At 49.0% G+C, this 20218-nt stretch overlaps 7 protein-coding genes across 7 annotated transcripts; 3 read left to right on the forward strand and 4 right to left on the reverse strand.

Moving 5' to 3' along the window:
• Positions 1-34: 34 nt before the first annotated feature.
• On the forward strand, positions 35-730 carry EDB91DRAFT_1234682 (histone-fold-containing protein; the record flags this gene model as incomplete). The annotated part of the gene is made up of 4 exons (XM_041321232.1): positions 35-197; positions 251-396; positions 449-585; positions 634-730. The coding sequence occupies 4 exons, from the start codon at positions 35-37 to the stop codon at positions 728-730; spliced, it is 543 nt and encodes a 180-aa protein (XP_041182792.1).
• On the reverse strand, positions 730-3982 carry EDB91DRAFT_1216377 (uncharacterized protein). Its single transcript, XM_041320832.1, has 2 exons — positions 2692-3982; positions 730-2640 (listed from the first exon to the last, which is right to left on the reverse strand). The coding sequence occupies exons 1-2, from the start codon at positions 3728-3730 to the stop codon at positions 1148-1150; spliced, it is 2532 nt and encodes an 843-aa protein (XP_041182793.1). The 5' UTR covers positions 3731-3982; the 3' UTR covers positions 730-1147.
• A 5-nt stretch (positions 3983-3987) lies between these two features.
• EDB91DRAFT_1103996 (uncharacterized protein) lies at positions 3988-6552 on the reverse strand. Its single transcript, XM_041317370.1, has 10 exons — positions 6406-6552; positions 6223-6337; positions 6056-6165; positions 5596-6008; positions 5434-5539; positions 5238-5379; positions 4980-5184; positions 4802-4930; positions 4658-4746; positions 3988-4607 (listed from the first exon to the last, which is right to left on the reverse strand). Exons 1-10 carry the CDS (start codon positions 6502-6504, stop codon positions 4234-4236), a joined length of 1782 nt encoding a protein of 593 aa, XP_041182794.1. The 5' UTR covers positions 6505-6552; the 3' UTR covers positions 3988-4233.
• Positions 6553-6667: 115 nt separating this feature from the next.
• EDB91DRAFT_1293822 (DnaJ-domain-containing protein) lies at positions 6668-8401 on the forward strand (the record flags this gene model as incomplete). The annotated part of the gene is made up of 8 exons (XM_041324883.1): positions 6668-6723; positions 6864-6916; positions 6976-7072; positions 7127-7222; positions 7281-7362; positions 7418-7576; positions 7631-7732; positions 7785-8401. The coding sequence occupies 8 exons, from the start codon at positions 6668-6670 to the stop codon at positions 8091-8093; spliced, it is 954 nt and encodes a 317-aa protein (XP_041182795.1). The 3' UTR covers positions 8094-8401.
• Positions 8402-9011: 610 nt separating this feature from the next.
• Positions 9012-10520, forward strand: EDB91DRAFT_1104003 (uncharacterized protein). The gene is made up of 5 exons (XM_041317371.1): positions 9012-9204; positions 9260-9303; positions 9361-9721; positions 9775-10305; positions 10359-10520. The coding sequence occupies exons 1-5, from the start codon at positions 9129-9131 to the stop codon at positions 10409-10411; spliced, it is 1065 nt and encodes a 354-aa protein (XP_041182796.1). The 5' UTR covers positions 9012-9128; the 3' UTR covers positions 10412-10520.
• A 6155-nt stretch (positions 10521-16675) lies between these two features.
• On the reverse strand, positions 16676-17300 carry EDB91DRAFT_1243477 (uncharacterized protein; the record flags this gene model as incomplete). The annotated part of the gene is made up of 2 exons (XM_041322302.1): positions 16676-17089; positions 17139-17300. 2 exons carry the CDS (start codon positions 17298-17300, stop codon positions 16676-16678), a joined length of 576 nt encoding a protein of 191 aa, XP_041182797.1.
• A 388-nt stretch (positions 17301-17688) lies between these two features.
• EDB91DRAFT_1234687 (uncharacterized protein) lies at positions 17689-19049 on the reverse strand (the record flags this gene model as incomplete). Its single annotated transcript, XM_041321233.1, has 4 exons — positions 17689-18117; positions 18168-18211; positions 18233-18800; positions 18852-19049. 4 exons carry the CDS (start codon positions 19047-19049, stop codon positions 17689-17691), a joined length of 1239 nt encoding a protein of 412 aa, XP_041182798.1.
• Positions 19050-20218: the final 1169 nt, after the last annotated feature.

Below are 20218 nucleotides of genomic sequence, written 5' to 3' on the forward strand. Positions count from 1 at the left end.
GTTATTTCTCAGTTTGCGTTGCTGGTGATCCAAAATGGCACAAACCGTACAGAAACGCAAGAGACCCAGTGGTGCCACACAAGAAGACGGTTCAGACGAAGCTGGACCCTCCAAGCGGCCCAAACACCCAACAGCGCGTAAGAGCACTGGTAGACAGAAACCCGCCCCCGCCTCTGTACGAGGTGGCAAAGTAAGACGTACGTACGCGTCCAGTCGCGTCCATACGCGTCTTAACCCCTCACACCCATAGCCCAGTCGGCCGCTGATGCAGAAGAAGAAGAGGGACAAACGCGGAAGAAACGTCGTTATCGCCCTGGCACTCTCGCATTACGCGAAATCCGAAAATACCAGCGGAGCACAGACTTGCTATTGCGCAGACTTCCTTTCTCGCGTGTGGTATGTTTGTTCAGTCGCGTTTCAGCCTAGGTGTGCTGAACGGGAGCTACAGGTACGTGAAATCGCAATGGATATGATGACAGACACGAACTACGAGAGGGGAGAAGCTGGGCTACGGTGGCAGAGTTCAGCGATCATGGCTCTACAGGAGGCCACCGAGGCGTTTCTGGTTCATCTGTTTGAGGATGCGTAAGTTCTACTCTTGTATCTCCTGCGTCTATCTTCACAAAGCTACAGTAATTTGTGCGCCATACACGCGAAACGCGTAACAATCATGCAACGTGATATTCAACTTGCTCGAAGAATAAGAGGGCCATGGGGTGGGTTGGGGTAGGGGTTGATTGTGGACTTGTATGGAATTATTTGTTTCAAGTACGAAGGCATCTATGTATCGCACTCAATATAATCGCAAGCATTTCTTACTGAGCACGATGATCATTGTACATGAAATAAGATGAAAAAAGCATGAGGTCGGACGCGACGAAGAGCATATCAACAACATATGCTCGGAGCACTACGGATGACGGAATGAATGCTAGGCGATTAATAATAATACGATGTCCTCGTATAGTGTGCATAAGAGTACGACCGAGCCTAAACAATAGAACGGAATGTGTGTGAATGTTTGCAATTCTGATGTAGATGGGGTATTCATGAGTGTCAAGTGAATGCAGTAGTGCAAATGAGCGTGGGCACCAGATAGGGTACTGATGCAGAATGAAGAGTCCATGATAAAATGTTCCTGTACGTACTATGGGTATACACTTTGACGCCGACTAGGCGTCGAGCGGGACTGGGACGTCGAACCTGGCCTTGCCGGTGCAGTGTGGGTGTGTACCAATGCAGGTGGCTGATGCGAACGATGAAGACCACTACTACTACGGGAGGAGTGTGCAGCTTGAGACGACCTTTTGTCCCGCAGGTCCGTTTGGCTTCCATATTTCCGATCAGATGTGGCATTGGTGCTACTGGAGTGCCCGCGTGCTTCATCGCTGGCACGTCGCTGATGGATAGGAAAGAGCTCAGGGGAATTAGGAGCAGCGCGAGATGTGCGACGGACACCTTCTGCGCTATGGTTTGAAGAACTATTCCGTCGTTGAGACGAGGAAACTTGACCCTGGGAGGAGTTGGCTGAGTATGGTTGCATTCCAAACTGGTTCATCATGAAAGGAGGAGAGGGGGGAAGTAAAGGGTCCAACGAATAGAATGGCATGGACATCATCATGGGAACGGCGGGAACTGGCGGAACTGGTGGGACGAAAAAAGCCGGAACCGGCACGTTACCCCAGGGGTTGTATGGCAGAAGTGACGCGCGAGGGTTCGGTAACGGCAACGGGAATTGTTTTGACGGGTCAAATGCAAGAGAACTGCGTTTGCTGATACGTCGGCCATCCCGAGCTCGTACATCTTCTGATGACGTAGTGTGAGTTGAGTAAACCGAAGGAGGCCTCGAGAAGCTACGCTGGCTCCCCGGTGTCGCAGGCATCGAGCTGGTAGGAGAACCGTCGTAAGGCGAAAGATTCGCGGTAGGCACCATGAGATCTAGCGTCCGTTGGCGGGTGGGTAGCAACCCAGACTGGTGAGTGTCTCGGGATGCAGATCTGTCACGCTCCATGTCCCGGACAAGGGAAGATGAGGAGGAGACACGACCAGCTCTGGACGATAGCGACCCAGACTGGTGAGCGTCTCGGGATGAAGATCTGTCACGTTCCATGTCCCGAACAAGGGAAGATGAGGAGATATAACCAGCTCTGGAGGCTTCACTGCGAGCTCGTGAAGCCTGCAAATCCGCGGCATAATTTTGGTGTCGTTTTTCTTCCTCTATTTTCTTCTTCTGAAGCTCCCGAGCCATGCGCTCCATTTCCTGCTCTTTCTTCTCTGCTTCCCACAACCGGCGTTGTTCCTCCCGCATGCGCTTTTCTTCCCGCGCGCGCTGGCCCTCTTCCAATTCACGCTTCTCACGCTCTTCGCGAAGAAACTTCGCTTTCTCCTCGCGCTTTTTCTTGATACGCAGAACATAGCCAAGGGGAATTTGATCGTCTTTACCATCTTCCGCGAACCTGACGCCTCGTTTGACAAGGGGTGCAGGGGTAGGCTCTGCCGCTCTGGGATTGCTAGGTTCATTTTTGGACTCTAATGTGTCCTGTGAGTCAACTGCAAGCGTGAGCGGTGAAAATATAACATCGGCGATGGCAACGGAGGCAGTGAGTTGTTCCGTCGATGGTAATGCGACTGCGGAAGTTCCTGGAGGAATGATGACACAAGGATACCAACTTTAGATTACCAAAAACTTACCAGAATCAGGTGGAGACAGCTCAGGTCGAGGCTCTGGCGACGGATCGAAGTCATCCTCAACGTCGGCCAGCAAGCCTGCCAGTATTTGCAACGGCTCCGAAAATTCTAGAGCCGCGACACCAAACTGTGACCCTGAGATACCGGTGGTGACGATTTGACCGGAGGGTTCCTGGCGAGTCCAAACGAGAACACGATCTTCGAAACAAGGACGAGCCGCCCAATTTCCCAGACCTTCGCTGTTTCTCCTTAAAAACTGTGGCTTCGGCCATGTGTCAACATCGGAATTGTGCGACGTTGCTTCTTTCACTAGAATCTCGGGCCGACGAGCAAGGGGTGCAATGCCGCGCTCTTCCGCGGAGGAAAGGGACTCCAGCATGCGTAAGAGCGCCCTTCTGTGCACTTTGGATTCCAGGGTATCTCGGCGACGAACATGTCCCAACCGGAGACAAGAGCGAGGGAACGGTGTGCTGTCTGGAATATCCAACAGAGGGGGGCACGAAGGTCGATCACTGTTAGCAGAGCTGTTGAGAATTATTGCTTTCATACTATTTCGTGCCTGGGTATTAGATTGCGCGAAGTTCTGAACGGGAGGATCCTGAACATGATCTGCCTCATCTTCAGATTCAGATGATGCTTCATCCATCTCGTTCGATCTCGGTGGAGGACGTAATGCAATCCCTGACGTCGAGAGCGGCGGTAGCCAGGCTGCTTTCAAATCTCCTTCATTTGTGTGCTTTTTTGCCCCTAACCACGACTTCCAGCTGGTTTTCTGGCTAGGCATGCGGCGTGGTAGTTCTTCGTCAGGAGTACGCAGCTCTGCAGAGCCGGATGATGTTGAAGATGAAGAATTAGCTGAACCGCTAGCTAAGAGCTGTGGCAATGATTGGGGGACCGATTTTCGAGAAAGCGAACTAAGCAACCGAGCTTTACGCTTCGTAGCTTCTTGTGGAAGATGGTCGGCGTCGTTGGACGACGTAGTAGAGGGTGCGTCAGGCTTGTCTGTACGTCTTGAAACGAAGACAGAGGCTATACGACGCATTTCGTGGTTGAAAACGAAAAGAGCGAGGAGTAAAAGAGAAGGCGACGGTAAACGGTTTAGAGCATTACAAATGGGACTGGATATTGATTCGATGGTTGTACTGGCGGCAGGTGGAAGAACCCGAATTAGCACGTTTTACGGCGTCTCTCACCACTGCTGAGTTAAATCTAACTACTTATAGTTTGGACTTGAGAAATCACTGGCTATACAAGATGAGACTTGGGGAATGTGTGTGATTCTCTTAAAGGAGCTCGCGAGTTTCGATAATTCAAGGATTTGGACTACGCATGGACTTATGTACTAGCTCACACGAAGATCAAAAAGTGCCTTAGGTACGTGTGAACGACCCTGCATACAGCAGGCAACTAGAACGTTATTACCCTGATGAATGATGACGGAATTATCGGCAGTGCCACGACGTCTGCAAGTTACAAAAAAGAAAACTTGATCACGTTCGTGATATCCGCTATTTTTGGAGACGGCCCATCGGACAGCGTTAGCCTTCAATCCTCCATTCCATCGGATAGCCTCTCTTCTTCTGCATCTTGCTCTTCCCTCTCTCGTCGTCGCTCTTTGTAATACCACCTTCGAAGTCGCCGCTCAAACCGCTCAACTACCCCACACAAGTAATCATCGCTGACACCAACCCATTTTGCAGATCGCCTGATGATCAGCATCTGCTCCTCTGGGAGGTTTCCCAGGACATCGCGAGAATGGTAGATGGTGTACGATTCTCCTGGTTGCAGAACATCTGTCTCACCTTTGTTGATGTTGGTCGCCGACAGCCTTTGGGCGGTGCTATGACGAACTATCACTTCCGATCTAGCTCCTCGGTTTTCAGTCGACAGTGGGAAATAATTGTCCAGGATTTGTTGATCTGTTTCGGTATATCATATAAATAACATCCGGCGAAGCGAAACGCCTGACCTGCGTCACCACTTTGCGGTTTCACCAACACTCTTTCACAAAAATCGAGGAATTCGTCTAATGTCGCGTCATCTGTATCGCCGGTTGACCTGACGTCCACTAGTTATTTAGCCTGCGATGGGACCTTAGTGCCTAGTTCCTCACATAGGAACCCTGGAGCTAAATCGCTTTTCATTATGCCGGTCATCCGCTTCTTCCATCCCCCCGAATGCCGAAAGGTAACCATTAACATCTGGAAGGGCGCACGCGGGATCCTCTACAACCCGTGGGAGCCTGACCCGTGTCAACTCCACTGCATGTCTCAGTAAAGCGAAACGATCACCTCAGTTTCCCGTCGAGGCCATACACAAGTTTCAATACGACGATTGCTGTGGCCACAAGCGCAAGCTCCGGCGGAACGTTGTCATACAAGTGACTTTCGGGATCGCCCGGTGCGACGCGCAGTAACGTGGCTGACAGACTGTGGTGGAGCGTTAACGGCAGTGATAGGATATGACCGAGCCTCTTCGTGAGCCTGTACAACGTAGCTGGGGATATGAGCACTCATTACCGACATTTTTGCGACTTCAGGGGAACATACGAGTGCTGCCGAGACATTGATGCACGACTCGCCATAAGACGGGCGACGCGTTCAGCTCTGGTGTGAACACGCCATAATTCGCATACATGAGCTTTGCCAAGCGAGAGGCAAGGCGGTGAACGTAAAGTGTGTTTGGGGGGAACTGTAAACGTTGTTGCGATCAGTTCGAATGTGTGAAAAAGGTGATCGTAATTACACGAGGAGAGAGGGCGCGAACAGCGTGCTTCGTCAGATGACAGGTCATATCGGAAGGGAGGAGGCGAAGAAAATCCAAATAAGGGAGTTCATAAGATTCAATGACGCTAAATGAATGGGTGGAGTGAATTGCTGGACAAAAGGCATACGAACCACGACTTACTCGATGAAATCCTTGTACATAACAGGCAAGCGCATAGCCCAACATGCGATCACGAGAACAGCAATACAGTTGACGGGGCGGTCATATGCACCAATGAATCGGTAACTTGGCTGAACCCCTTGCTTTTGAGAAGTATGGCCCTTTTCCTCGTCAGAAGAACTGAATTCGGAATTTTCACGTAGTAGCTCTGCAAGCTCCGGGTCTTCCTCTTCACTGCTGGAAGAGGACGACTGACGGTCGCCATCGTCGTCGTCATCATCAGATTTATACTCTTCGGGATTTTCTAATGATGGCTTTATACCATCAGCGTCCGGGTCATCACCCTTCTGCTCTCGCATGTGGTGGTAAGGTTCCGCAGGGGGTGGTCTTGGCAAAAGAGTCAAATGTAACGCCCATGTGTCTCTGCATACAATCTGAGGTCAATGAAGTGACTGCCTGCAAACGTACGGGAGCCACCAACTTGAAATTCGGGCGGTAGATCCCAAAGTGCAATTAATGCTGCGATTTGCTTCCGCAGGACTAGCTGCAAACATTGATAATAGTGAAAGCGTGCACGTTCGCCATGATACACTAATTAATAATGACTGAGCATTCGCATTACGGGAGTCTCTGAATAGAATCGCTTACGCTTGGGATCGGCTCTGCTCTGCCTTGCTTTCTTCTGACGGCCTGATTTTAGAGTGCGCTTCCTCATGGTGTAATTACCTAGATCCTGCGTTTCGCCTGATTCATTTCTGTAGTTCTATTAGCGCAGCCGAAGGTGTTAGCTTCTGAAGCACTCGTGTCAGGGAAATGACAAGTCGTGCACACCTGGATGACGTGACCTTCACTGCAGGCGACAAGGCCACTTGAAGAGTCCTTGTGCCATTGCTTTGACCCACAAACAGGACACTTGCGTCGTGGTGCCATCCTACACGTCACTGTACAAGAAGCAAAAAGAAGACCCACGTGACACAGGGACCCACGGTTTGCCTCCGGCCCTTCGTGTTCTGAACTTCTCAGTTCTAGCTCTACACGTTTATTCTTTGTGCAGACTTGCCGCTGCCGCAAGAAGTGGCCGTGACAGTTGAAGATGAAGCTTTTCGTCTTATTCGCGTTTCTTGCTGTGCTGGTCACCGTAGCGTCAGCGTGAGTGTCATCTTCTAGGCACGCGAGTGTAGGTTTTGAGCGCGTTTCACACATTTTTTTTTTACCATTCTCGCCACAAGCAGATGGACCAAGGTAAGATATATCAGTACGCATCTCGATTCAAGATCTCATGCATACAGGAAGGAAGACCATGAAATATTTGATCTAGTCACCGCTCTTGAAGCAGCTGAGGGTATGTCCTGAGTACCGCGCAGTGCCTTGCTAGCGAAAATTGAGACTCTACCCCGATAGGCAAGGGCACCACGTTCTACTCTTGGCTCGATGTGCCTCAAACGGCAACCCTTACCCAGATCAATAAGGCGTACCGGAAGAAAAGCATGCAACTCCAGTTGAGCCTCAGTCCCGTGTTATCTGTCTATTACTTGCTAACTGTGTACCGTAGTCCAGATAAAAATCCTGGCGTGAAGGGCATCCATGAAAGGTTTGCGCGTCTGGGAATTATTGCGACTATTTTGAAAAACACTGAAGGACGCAAGCGGTGAGTAGACTTCGTTCAGCCTTCGCCTAAGTTTTGAACGTCCATTATATTGCCCTAGGTATGACTTCTTCTACAAAAATGGTGTACCGAAATGGAGAGGCACAGGCTATTACTATGCACGGTTCAGACCAGGTCTAGGGGTACGTCGATGTTCTTTGCTCGGATGTGATATACACGTCTCATATTTACGAACAGACCGTCCTGGTATTCCTTACCGTCCTCACGTCTGGGCTTCAATATCTCGTGCAGACAATGAATTACAAACGGGACCTGCGGCGCGTTGAGCAAACAATACGGGACGCCAGACTTGCGGCTTGGGGCCCGAAGATGGAGCCACTGCAAGGAAAACGGAAGGTAGGATTCATCTCAGAGAGCGAGCTAGATATCCAAACCTATCTTCACCTACAGGTTAAGGTCAACCTTGGAGGTGGCCCTCGTCAAGACGGGGGTGGCAATGTTATTCCCGGGAAAATGCTTGATATGGTCGTAGAACAAGGCGATGTATACATTGTACGTGAAGCGCCGATACCAGTCACAGCGTCATACTAACGTGGACGGGCAGTTAGATCCCTCGGGCACTATGCATCTTCTGGATACAAGTTCGGCGACTCCGGCGGCCATTTCAAGAACGTGGTTCATTGAGCTATTGATCCGTGGTATTCGGAAATACTTCCCCTCCGCAACACAATCCCAAGAGGAGGTAGATAACCAGCAAAGTGCCCCCATGGGCACTGATGATGGACCTGATTCTCATGCGAGTGAAACTGTCACGCATAGTGGAGCAAGCGAGGGTGAAGAAATTTTGCAGGGAGGGCACGCTGCGGCAGTGAAGGCGGGTGGGAGAAGAAGAAAGGCAACGAAGAAGCGGTAATGCATGACCTGTTTTTCAGGACGTGATGTGGGGATTTAGAGTTGTGGTACGTTGTGGTTTACGGTACTAGTATCGCTAATTACAGAGTAGACGGATGCTTTTGATTTGACCCCGTGGTCAAAGAAGGTCATGTGGTTGTCCCGCCTGACATCCTTTGACATGTAGTTACTGGCGCAGTGCTTCATTGGCATTAATGCCGCTGTCCTTGTTGTTCGTAACCACATGGCATTCAAGACACTAGGGTTAGGGTTAGGACTTTGTAATTAGAGACTGGGCGACAGCGATTGATTCCACGACATTTATCCACCAAGGGAAAATTTCGTAAAGGTGGTTCCCGTATCTCGCTCCGAATCACTGTTGTTAAGCAGGCCTTTTGGAGAGCTTTGGCTGGCTTAGGTCAACTGAACTGAAATCGATGCGCGCTTCGGATTGACACGATGGTGAGGACATTGGTCTGGGTCATCTTGGCAGTTAAGAACCATGCGGGAGTAGGCGGAAGCAAAGTTGAACGCCGTTCGGAGCACCACTATTGGAGTACTGTATATGTATGGAACATAAGGAGGTGAGCCGTGTCGGCCGATGTCATGAAGAAGCCGAACGGAACAGCACATTCCCGTGGAAAGTCTTGGGGATTTTCATGGAGACGGATGAGGTCGGGGTAAGTAAGACAAGAGGTTTTGACAATATTGATGACATTGATGACATCGATGAAGATCCAAATATTGTTATTATACTGCATGCGTAGGGTCGACGAAAGAAGGCTGTAAGGAACGCAATCTTTTGGTCTGGCCACTCTTTCAAATTTAATAGAAATTTCGAAGGATGTCCGAAAATGGATGATAGATTTACTTATCGTCCAATCATATGCGAGGAAAAAGACGGTGCCTTTGATAAATAAACAGCAACAGAGGCGATAGTCACCTCTCCATTTAAAGCGATCTTCAGAGCACTCATCTCCTCTTAACTTCCTGCGCCTAACGCGTCGTTCGCACGTAGATTAGACTCATCGCTTGTTACTATCCTTCTCAACAAATAATGTCCTATCCTTACCGTAACGATCTTCTTGCCCCCTACCTTGCATTACCTCAGGGTGACAAGGTTCAAGCCGAGTGTGAGCTTCTTCCCTCTCTTATCACGAAGATTTCTCATGCAGATCTCATCTACAGACGTTTGGATTGATGGCGATGACGGCCTTCGTTCAAAGACCACGGTCGGTCATCGCGGATGATTGTCGATCCAGTAATCTAAATTGTTATACCTAATTCAGACAGTGAGCAAGAAGGTCACTGACATCGGCCAGCTTCGCATCTGGGATTTCGATGGTTCATCCACAAACCAAGCTCCAGGCAATGACTCAGATGTCTACCTTCGTCCTGCCGCTATCTTCAAGGATCCTTTCCGCGGTGGTGACAATATCCTTGTTCTTGCCGAGACCTACAACAATGACGGCACCCCAAACCGAACCAACTACCGCCACCACACTAAGAAGGTCATGGATCTCGCAAAGGACACCCTTCCCTGGTTCGGTCTTGAGCAAGAATATACCCTTTTCGATGCAGATGGCGCGCCATTTGGCTGGCCGAAGGGTGGTTTCCCCGGACCCCAAGGCCCGTACTACTGCGGCGCAGGTATGCTTCTTTTAGCGCCCATATGCCTTCATCTTTAATTTCGCTTCATTAAGGAACTGGCAAAGTCTTTGCTCGTGACCTCATCGAGGCTCACTACCGCGCCTGCTTGTACGCTGGCGTGAACATCAGCGGTATCAATGCTGAAGTCATGCCCTCCCAATGGGAGTTCCAAGTTGGCCCTTGTGAGGGTATCTCCATGGGTGACCACCTCTGGATGGCTCGTTACCTCCTCGTTCGCATCGCCGAGCAGTGGGGCGTCAAGGTCTCCTTCCACCCCAAGCCTCTTTCAGGGGACTGGAACGGTGCTGGTTGCCACACCAACTACAGCACAAAGGCTATGCGTGAGCCTGGAGGTATGAAGCACATCGATGAGGCTATTGAGAAACTCTCCAAGAGACATGCTGAGCACATTGCTGTCTACGGCGAGGACAATGACCTCCGTCTCACTGGTCGTCACGAGACTGGTCACATTGGGAACTTCAGTTCCGGTGTTGCCAACCGTGGTGCCTCCATCCGGGTGCCAAGGCACGTCGCTGCCCAGGGCTATGGATACTTGGAGGATCGTCGCCCTGCCTCCAACATCGGTAAGTATATTATGCTTTACCTCATTTGTTCCCTTTAATGACATGCGAATTAGACCCATACCGTGTGACTGGAATCATTGTGGAGACCACTGTTCTTGACAAGTAGAAGTTTTTTTTTCCGTTGTATTTTACACTACCACCGCTCTTGTTGACACGCAGTCTGGAATGAAAAAAGCATGCATGACTGAAACTTGAAGAAACATTTTACTGGACAGTTCTGGTGCACGTGTGATGGGAGCTCAGTGGGGTTTCGCCTCACATTGGTCGATTGGGGTGGGTGCTTCGAGACCGCACATCACTCATTTCACTATTTGAGTTATACGCCAGGCGGGACTTATAGGACCACTTCATCCCCATTTGGGGTTACCTCTCGTCCCGTGGCCTAATCAAAGCACAGGATGATTCTGTACCGAGTCACATTTCAGTTTTGTTAGGATTGAAAGGTCATGATTGCCCAAGGGCCTCTACCCCAAGAGCGACCACATTGATCAAGTCAGCAAAGAACGACTCATCGTGCCATCAACCGCAGCACCAATGCGAAAGCAGAAACATAGCTCACTGTTCCGATGCGCCAATCAAGATGCTAGCTCAACGGACTAGGAAGTATGGAAGAACTTTGTACCGGCAGGCTATTAGTATTACGAGGCGCAAGGGGTGAGTGCTTGAGATGAATCCAGGATGCAGAACAAACTACTCATACTCCCATTCTCAACTTCGTGCAACGCACGCATGGTCGCATGACGCCATCTGGGACCTATTGGAGGCAATAAGGGGGTAATCGAGACTCGAAGTTCGTGGTGTCATCGACGGCTTCTATGTTCAAGCTTACAGTGCATCGTAAGTACTTCAGTCATACTCTATTCAAGTGATCTCATCTATTCCAAGATCTCCATTGCTCGAGCAGCAGTAAAATATGTTCAGAAGTAAACGCGTCGATCAACCCAGCAACTAACGCACGTGTCGTGCCATCAACCATACTGCACCGATGCGAAAGCAGAAACATGACTCACTGTAGTTCACTGTCGCGACCCGTTTTGTCCAATGGGTATGCATACGTAGATGATCTATCACGCCGGTGAGTCATGTGGTTAAATCCAGGACGCAAACTATTCATACTCACTGAACATTGGTACCCAAGACAGCAGGGGTTTGTAACGCAAAATACAGGGCATTTTTTTGAAGTGTCACTAGCAAGTGTCGATGCTGCAGATATTGATGCTATCAAAGCAGCGACAACAGCGAGGGCAAGGGGGAAACGCATTTTTTTGTAAAGGATGTGGTATGGGATCAAATAAATCTGAAGGGGATAGTAGGAAGACGCCTTGCTTTTATGCGCTGAATATTGTTCTTCCGAGATGGTACAAGGATGTACATTGTGGCTACAGGAAGAACCTATCCGCTTAAAACCCCCTATTTTGTGAAGCAAAGTTAACTTAAGTTGGCAATTTGACGAGGAACCGTGCGAAGTAAGGTCAATGCCAACTTCATGCCGCCATCTGGGATCTATTGGAGGCAACAAGGGGGTAATCGAGACTCGAAGGTCGTGGTGTCATCGACGGCTTCTATGTTTAAGTTTACACCGCATCGTAAGTAATTCAGTCATACTCTATGTTGAAGTCGGGAATATCGGAGACGTCAGAGGAGATGCCAGAGGCAATAGATGAGTAATGAGTTACGAGTGCAACCAAGGGTATGAGAGGACGACGCTTTGACGTCGGTCCGAAGCAGAGCTGATCACGAGCAAATTGACGGTCCAGCACTGGATTACCTAAGCGTTGCCAAAAGCGGAGGAGGCGCGTCTGGCGAAAAGGTCACTGAAACCGCCCCACCGGCGTAGAAACGTACGGCGCAGAGTACGGCGCTACGGCGGATATATCCGCAGTCCGGCGGCAAAAAAAAAAAAGGACGGCTAGGTGGCGGACTTTGGCGGACTTTCAAATCACCTAGAGGCTAGGATGCGTGCTAATCTTATCACTAATCTTATCATTCCAGTGGTATGGACCACTCTCAGCTACCACCTTCCAACAGTCACTGTCCAAAGCCTGGGTGTGGGTGATCTCTGCCAGTAAAGTTCAAGCAGGGCGGTATCAATGATGGGAAGGCATACTTACTGGTGAGTTCGTTCTATATGTTACTAGCTGACTCATGGTTCATCCTTTGGCAGTGTATCAACCCAACGGTTCACAGCGGCAAGTACTGGTGGATCCCTCCTCACTGGGTCCAAGAAGAGCACTTGCCACTGCTCACTCAATGTGAGGTCGTGGTTGTGCCATCTCCTGCAGGTGGACATGCTCCCGCGAAACCAAAAGGCTGCCAGTTGTCTTTCTGTGCAATCAAAACAGTAAAAGCTGCATGCCTTAACCGCATGTGCAAATCACACTGTATTTCTACTGGTGACTGCTTTTCCCATGGCTTCCCATCTACACCAGTGCCATCTGCACATGTACCGCCTCCACCATCTCAACCACTGCCATCTGCACATCCGCTGCCGCCATCTCAATTGCCGCCGCCATCTGCACATCCGCTGCCACCATCCTGGTCAGCCACATCAACTGATGTCCTTGACCACTTCTTGTACCGCATGGCTCCTGCAGATCTGTCAAGTGGCTTTGACGAATATTACTACCAGTCTGATGTTGACCGCGAGGAGCAAGACCTACAACTTGAAGCAGCGGTCGCACAATCTATTGCTGACCAGCAGCAGCCTCTGCCTCCAGCTCAAACACAAGACTTACAACTTGAAGCAGTGCTTGCTCGTTCTATTGCCAACATGCAGCCTCCGCCTCTGGCTCAAGCACAGACTACAACTACAAAGTCTAAGAAGGGGAAAACTCGAGCAGCACCTGGCAGTATGATCTCCAAAGCCGGGAGGGCACTGGACCCTAGGTTGTCAACTGTCATGAATGTTACCAACTGCATCTAAATTTCGATTATCGAACCCTAAGTCACCTTATCCGATAAGATTAGATTAGATAAGATCCCTGATAAGATAAGATGGATAACCGATTAACGATCACTATCTTTACATCACATCTATACTACATCAACGTCATCCATCTATATCCGTAACCCTAAACATACGAACTCATCACATCCTTAGAAGTCCTACGATTAGGCAACGGGTTACATCATAAGCATCTACATGCCTCTATGATCGAACTATAACCAAGAGCCCTTGTGGAGTTATCTCTCAAAGAGTCATTGTCCCTTCACATCGCACACCTTCACTTCTCATGACATGTTAAGAGTTACCTCTGTCATTCACCGAACCCCCTACATTAGAACCTGTTGCACAGTCACAGCTAAACCCTAAACCCCTGTCACAGAAGCACCGCTCATAGAGAAGCATGCTCATTACCGAAGACCCTGGAGAATCCCCTAGATCCGATCGTACCCGATACATCTCCAGATCCTATCTAGATCCTCAGATCTAGATCCAAGATCCTATCTCTTATCGAGATCCTTAATTACCGCTCGAGACTTCTAGTCACAGAACTCTCTCACACCCTTCTTAATCTCCTGCCTACCCTGAATAGAAGCAGTCCCTGAGAACCCTGCTTAATTACCGATACCCTTGACCCTATGAAACCTCTACCCTTTCCTCCTTGTAGTTGATTGGTTGATAAGACGCCCTATACCTTAGGTGCAATGTTATGACCGTATATAGTTATATCACAACCTTTCATACTCAGATATCTCCGCCTAGAGAGTAGTATATAGTTTAGGTCGTAGTCAGTAGTACTCCTTAGACTTAACCTCCTCGTTTCTACGTTATCGTAGGGCCTAGACGTTCCCTCTCAAATATCATCCTCGCTTTATCCTCTTCAGACTGAGTCCTGTGGTGTGATCCATACTCCAGACACCTACTAGTTAGGTTAAGGGACGCTGGTCATAACATCAACACAGCTCAACGACTCTTGGCTAGCAACCCACACTAGGCGCGAGTTCCTGAAGACTGACTTTCAACAACGCGCTGAAGCCAAGAAGGCTCATGAGCAACGTCTCAAGGGTCATTTTCTTGTCAACTACTGGGACCAGGTGCGTCTTCCGTCATCATTCTTGAATGTTGCTCACACTTTCGCCTAGAATGGTGTTGTGTTATGATCAATGTTCACCGATTGGTAAAGGTATCCCACAACCACTAGGACTCGTCAAAGGATAAGAGAATAGATGATATTGAGAGTGAATGTCTCTGTCTACACAAGGTAGGAACGAAGAGGTTAAGTCTAAGGAGTACTACTGACTACGACCTAAACTATATACTACTCTCTAAGCGGAGATATCTGAGTATGAAAGGTAGTGATATATCTATATAAGATCATAACATTGCGCCTAGGGTATAGGGCGTCTTATCAACCAATCAACTACAAGGAGAAAAGGGTAAAGGGTTCATAGGGGTTAGGGGTATCGGTGATTAAGCAGGGTTCTCAGGGTTCTGCTTCTATTCAGGGTAAACGGATATGAAGAAGGGTGAGAGAGTTCTGTGACAAGAAGTCTCGAGCGGTGATTAAGGATCTCGATAGAAGATGGAATCTGGAGATGTATCGGGTACGATTGGATCTAGGGGTTTCTCCAGGGTCTTCGGTAATGAGCATGCTTCTCTATGAGTGGCGCTTCTGTGATAGGGGTTCAGGGTTCTAGCTGTGACTGTGCAACAGGTTCTTATGTAAGGGGTTCGGTGAATGACAGAGGTAACTCTTAACATGTCATGTGTGGGAAGTGAAGGTCTGCGATGTGAAGGGATGATGACTCTTCGAGAGATGACTCGTAAAGGACTCTCGGTTATGGTTTGATCATAGAGGCATGTAGATGCTTATGATGTAACCCGTTGCCTAATCGTAGGACTTCTAATGATATGATGACTTTGTATGTCTAGGGTTACGGATATAGATGGATGATGTCGATGTAGTATAGATGTGATGTAAAGATAGTGATCGTTAATTGGTTATCCATCTTATCTTATCAGGGATCTTATCTAATCTAATCTTATCGGATAGGGTCTCTTAGGTTTGATAATCGAAATTTAGATGCAGTTGGTAACATTCATGACACGTTGAACCTGTTTCAGTCACGGTCTACAAGCGCTCTACTGTGTGTTCACTCGCCAAATATCGGACAGCCTACAAGCTCTCAGCACGCACCTTGGACCAGTCGACTATTATGATCCGAAGCTTCAACGCTGGGTTCAAGATGATTTGAACCGCCCCCTTGAAGTTGCGACTGATAGCCAGCTGTTTATTCCCAGACGAGGAGTTGACTGTAAAGGGTTCCAAGACTATTTACAGGACTATGTTCAGCCAACTGGGCGCAACTTCCGAAACCTGACTTCTGAGCGACGAGCCGTCCGCGAAACGACGAAGACATCAGGACTCGATGTCGCCAAGGACTCTCCTTCACTGACACCGAGGTCAGGGAGACACCACTATTGTAGTAGCACTGACAATGGATCCGATATCGACACCAGTCTTGCTATGTCATCTGATTCTCAACAGCCAGTTCACTGGCGCTCATCCATTCCCTCGCCGACCGCAGTTCACTGGCGCTCATCTGTTCCCTCGCTGGCCGCCAGCCTGAGCTTTACTCCAAGTCAAATGCCATTGAACGATTCCGATTCGGACTTTAGTTCTAGCATCATGTCACTGGTCCAACAAAAGAGGTTTGAACATCATGATACTGACGACGAGGACTTCGATTCTCCTTCACCATCCAAGGCTCCATGTCTTTCCTTTTCGTCTAACCTGAGCCCGATCTACTCCATCACAGGTCACAAGTACTACTAGTGTTGGACCCCCCAACAAACGTGCATCAACTTCGACATGGTGGCCCACATTCATGTACACTATCGACATGTCTGAAGGTTTGCGGCAGATCGAAAGCGCGGAGATGAAGGAACAGTACCGATGTTTGGAAGATCGCTTTCAAGCGGTTTTCCATCTGCCGTTCGCAGCTTCTACCTACCACGATGCAAAAAAAATGCTGGCTTCGTGCATCTGAGGAAGGCTTGCTCGAAGATGCCGAGGCTGCTGGACACACTGATGCTGGCCGTTGGAGCAAGCTGGCTGCCTGAGTCCCCCTCAAGTAATTATGTTTTTATTCTGTATGATATGCCTCTCTCGTATTTTTCATATCATTTTGCCCTTAATTATTTTACTATACTTTTATTTCGCCATTGTAATGTTTACCACGTCATTGAGCATAGTGCCAAAGTGTCTCCCCAATACACCAAAATGTCTCTAAGTGGTCACGTCTTGAGGCGCATGCAGGTGACCATTCAATGGGGTGCATACATTCACAGGACGATAAGATACAACATTCACGAGGTGATAAGGTAAAATGAACTAAGGTAAAACGTGCAATGTGTAAAGACCATCTAGGTAGTCATAGTAATGGGATGATCATATGATAAGCCTCGAGAACTCGTCTCACTGCCACCTGTGTCTGAATCTGGCGAAATGCTGATGACGTCCAGAGACACCTCTCGCTTGATGCGTTGCAGAGAGCGAGGATAGTAAGGTAGGGCGAGCCTTTGCTTTTGTGGCTGTCGTTGAACGTAGATGTCAAAGTCGAGCGTAACTTTCACGTTGAGATTCTTGAGGTAAACGTAGGGCTGAGTGAGGGTGAGGACATGACCCACGATGATCTTTCTCCAGCATTCATGCGTGGTGTTGTAATAGTAGCAACTGTCGTCTGCAAGCCCAAGGCTACGAAGCCAGTCTGCAGTGACTCTGATGCGCGGCAAGACGAATCCGGTCTGAAACTCGCAGATGGCTGGCAGCTCTCCATCCTAATGACATGCTAAGTACCATATCAATTGCATGATGACTGTCACGTACCGCAGACCAGCCGATTGCTGTCACTGTGTTCTCAGCCGTGATCATAAGCTCATGTTCAAGAGCTTCGAGTTCAGGCGACAGTGAGGAACAGTGGCGTCTTGGGTAGTAGGGGCCACGCATGATGAATGGAGAGTTGGGAGAGTTCAGCGATGTATCAGACATGATAAGGGATGTGAGAGACGCGAGCGGTTGGAAAGCTGAACATCGGGGCAGAGAAATGATTGGTAGGTACATGCTGTGATTCAAGTCGTCAGCCACTGTTGTAACATGACAAGGGAATGAATCTTACCAGATTATTATCGGAATGAATAGCGTACCTAGAAATGACGGGCGAGAATGTCAAAGTCAAGAAAGAGGTCGAGTCAAGAAAGAGGTCATTACTGATCGATTTGTACTTTTGTTTGGGTCGGAGTCTGGAAATACTATTTGCACATCACATCAAAGGCGTGATACAAATTGAAGGCATGAATATAAATTGAAGGCATGATATAAATCGAGGGCATGATATAAATTGAGGGCATGATACAAATCGAAGGCGTGATATATAGATCTATGCATCTGCAGGGGAATACCAAGGGAATTGACCACGATCCTCCATGGCCTTGATGAGCGCACGGTTGCGACGCATCACCATCTCATCCAGAAAAAAATTGTACTTGTCGGGGAGCATTTCACGCACGATGTTATGATAGCCACCCAACCAAACATTTGCCTGTTCCGTGATGGAGGAGTTGAAAAACCACGAGCCGTCAGCATTAAGAAGCTCTGGATAATGTGCAGGATTGCATCGGGTCTGGCAGAACGTATCGCCCTCTTTGTGCTTGGTTCGAAAATGGAATGCGTCAACACACACGCCAACGTTGTCAAACCAAGTGTCGTTGCGGCTCTGGACTTCATGAAGGGCATTGCAATTGCTGTCGTACATGATGTGTTCAGGCTTCTGGGCACCAGGGAGAGAAAACGTAGTTTTGACCATATGCTGTGGGACAAGTAAGTCATGCGCCCACGAAACGAAATGAATTGACTTACAAGGACATTGGAGATAGCCTCGGCTGCGACCATGGTGGCATGGGCTACAATTATCCCACATGGACGAATAACAATCAGCTCATTGTGTGTCCGAGAACGACTGAACTTGGCTCTGAGCTTGCGATTGCAAAGCTCGGATTTGCCATCACAGCCTTCTTGACTCTGGACGGCAGTGCCGTCGAGTTCACCAGTTGAGGATGGGTTGTTAATGGTGAAGAGCTTCACAGCTTGAGTTGTCAGATCCAATGCGTACCATTCGTCTTTGAATTCAAGATCGAGTGCATCTGACAGCTGCTGTGCAACCATGGCATCATTTGGTTGTGCAGTGTGCATCTTCTGGAGGCGTTTTGTGGCTTGGAAGTTGGCGCGCATTTTCTTGCCATGAAGGCATTCCATCTCCTGGTGGGCTGGGAGTGTGCATGCCTTCCATCTCGGTAATACAGGCATATTGCAATCGACAACAGCACAGATGTTGTCGAGACCTTCATTGAGATGTTGCTGGCAGAATTGTGACCGGTTATTGGCAAGTGGGTTGCAGCATCGGAACACATTACAGCATGGGCAGCCCATGGACAAGCCATCTGTAATGATGACCCGCACTTTCCGTGCGCTACTGTCGTCATTCCAGTAAGTCTGCATGCAGGTGTCGCAGTAGTGTCATAGTTCTGGCTGCCCTTCATAGACAATGCGCTCGTTACAGGCTTGCATAGCTGCAGGGAATCGGTGTGTTTGAGCACCATCGTTCGGTACATCAAGCAGCACTCCACGCCGATCACAGTCCTCGGTGAGCGCGAGTATGATGAATGCGTCCCAGATGTGCTCATTCTTCAGCTTAAACCCAAACTGCCAGCCTGCATCCTGGAGCTGATTCTCGTCCCTCATTGACAAAGCACTGTCATAAATGTTGGCGCAAGCCTGCGCAGATACGCTATACAATAAAGTAAGATACAGTCTGAGAGCAAAGCAGATACTTACTGGCCCTTGAGGTGGAGTTCCACCCATAGCTTGGCAACATCCTGGTCAACAAAATGGTGGTCAGCCACCTGGATGTATTCTGGGACCCCGCCATAGTACCATCATCTACGTTCAGCGATACAGAAGTTGTTCTTGTATACGGTGTTGCAAGTACGACATATGAGATGAACTGACCATGCAGGGATGGCACCGTGGAGTGTATGTAGCACAACCTGACAAGAATAAGCCTTTTTGAGTGGTGTTTGTGACTGGGCGGTCAAGCAGTTGGATTGTGTACAGTGGGTATGCGGAGGATAGAGTGAGATAGATGCCATATCATCTCAGATATGTGATGGTCAGGGACAATACAAAAACTCACTCAAACCAAGTCATTGTCCATGCTCACAAAATGCTTGCTTGTGCTGTGCAGCTAACTCATTACGGCTAGGCATGCCCCATACGATCTCCTTGAATGCATGCCAACATGCTGCAACAGTATCCCTGGTTAAGCCGGTTGACAGTTGCAGGAACTCGCAGATTGAAGGTGGCAGGATGTCAGGTGGGACATTGTCTGAGATCGTCTGAAGTTGCGGAAGCATGATATCATGCTTGAGAGCTGACACACATGAAGTGAACGCAAGGACATCTTCAAAGGAGAGGGTCACCAGTAACTCATGGCTTGCTAGGGCTTTGGATATGGTGGGCGGTGCAACTGAAGAATACAAGCAACATGGTATCATAGTTGAAAACTGTGGGATAGATTGTTATGGAGGACGTTCAAGTCCCTGCCCAGCAAGTGGTGAGCAGTTAGTGCTGCAGTTGGGCAGCAGGTGTTAGTGCTGGCTGAATGCAGGTGTATTTTCAATCTCTGACATGCTGTCTGTTAGCCACCAGCCTTTGCCGCCATTCTCCGCCATTCTTGCCGTAGTGTGCGCCGGACTTTTTTCGCCGGAGGGGCGGTTTCAGGGATGTTCTCCGTCTGGCAGAGGTGGTGGTTTGAAGGAGTCGCATCTGGGACGAGCTGTGGACGGAAAATTCTGGGGACGGTCGGTGTAGGTAGAGCAGTGGAAAATGTAGTTTCGCTGTGGAGTCCTGGT

The sequence above is a fragment of the Suillus paluster genome (assembly GCF_016628075.1).
Source record: "Suillus paluster strain FC165 chromosome Unknown EDB91scaffold_4, whole genome shotgun sequence".
NCBI classification, from domain to species: domain Eukaryota; kingdom Fungi; phylum Basidiomycota; class Agaricomycetes; order Boletales; family Suillaceae; genus Suillus; species Suillus paluster.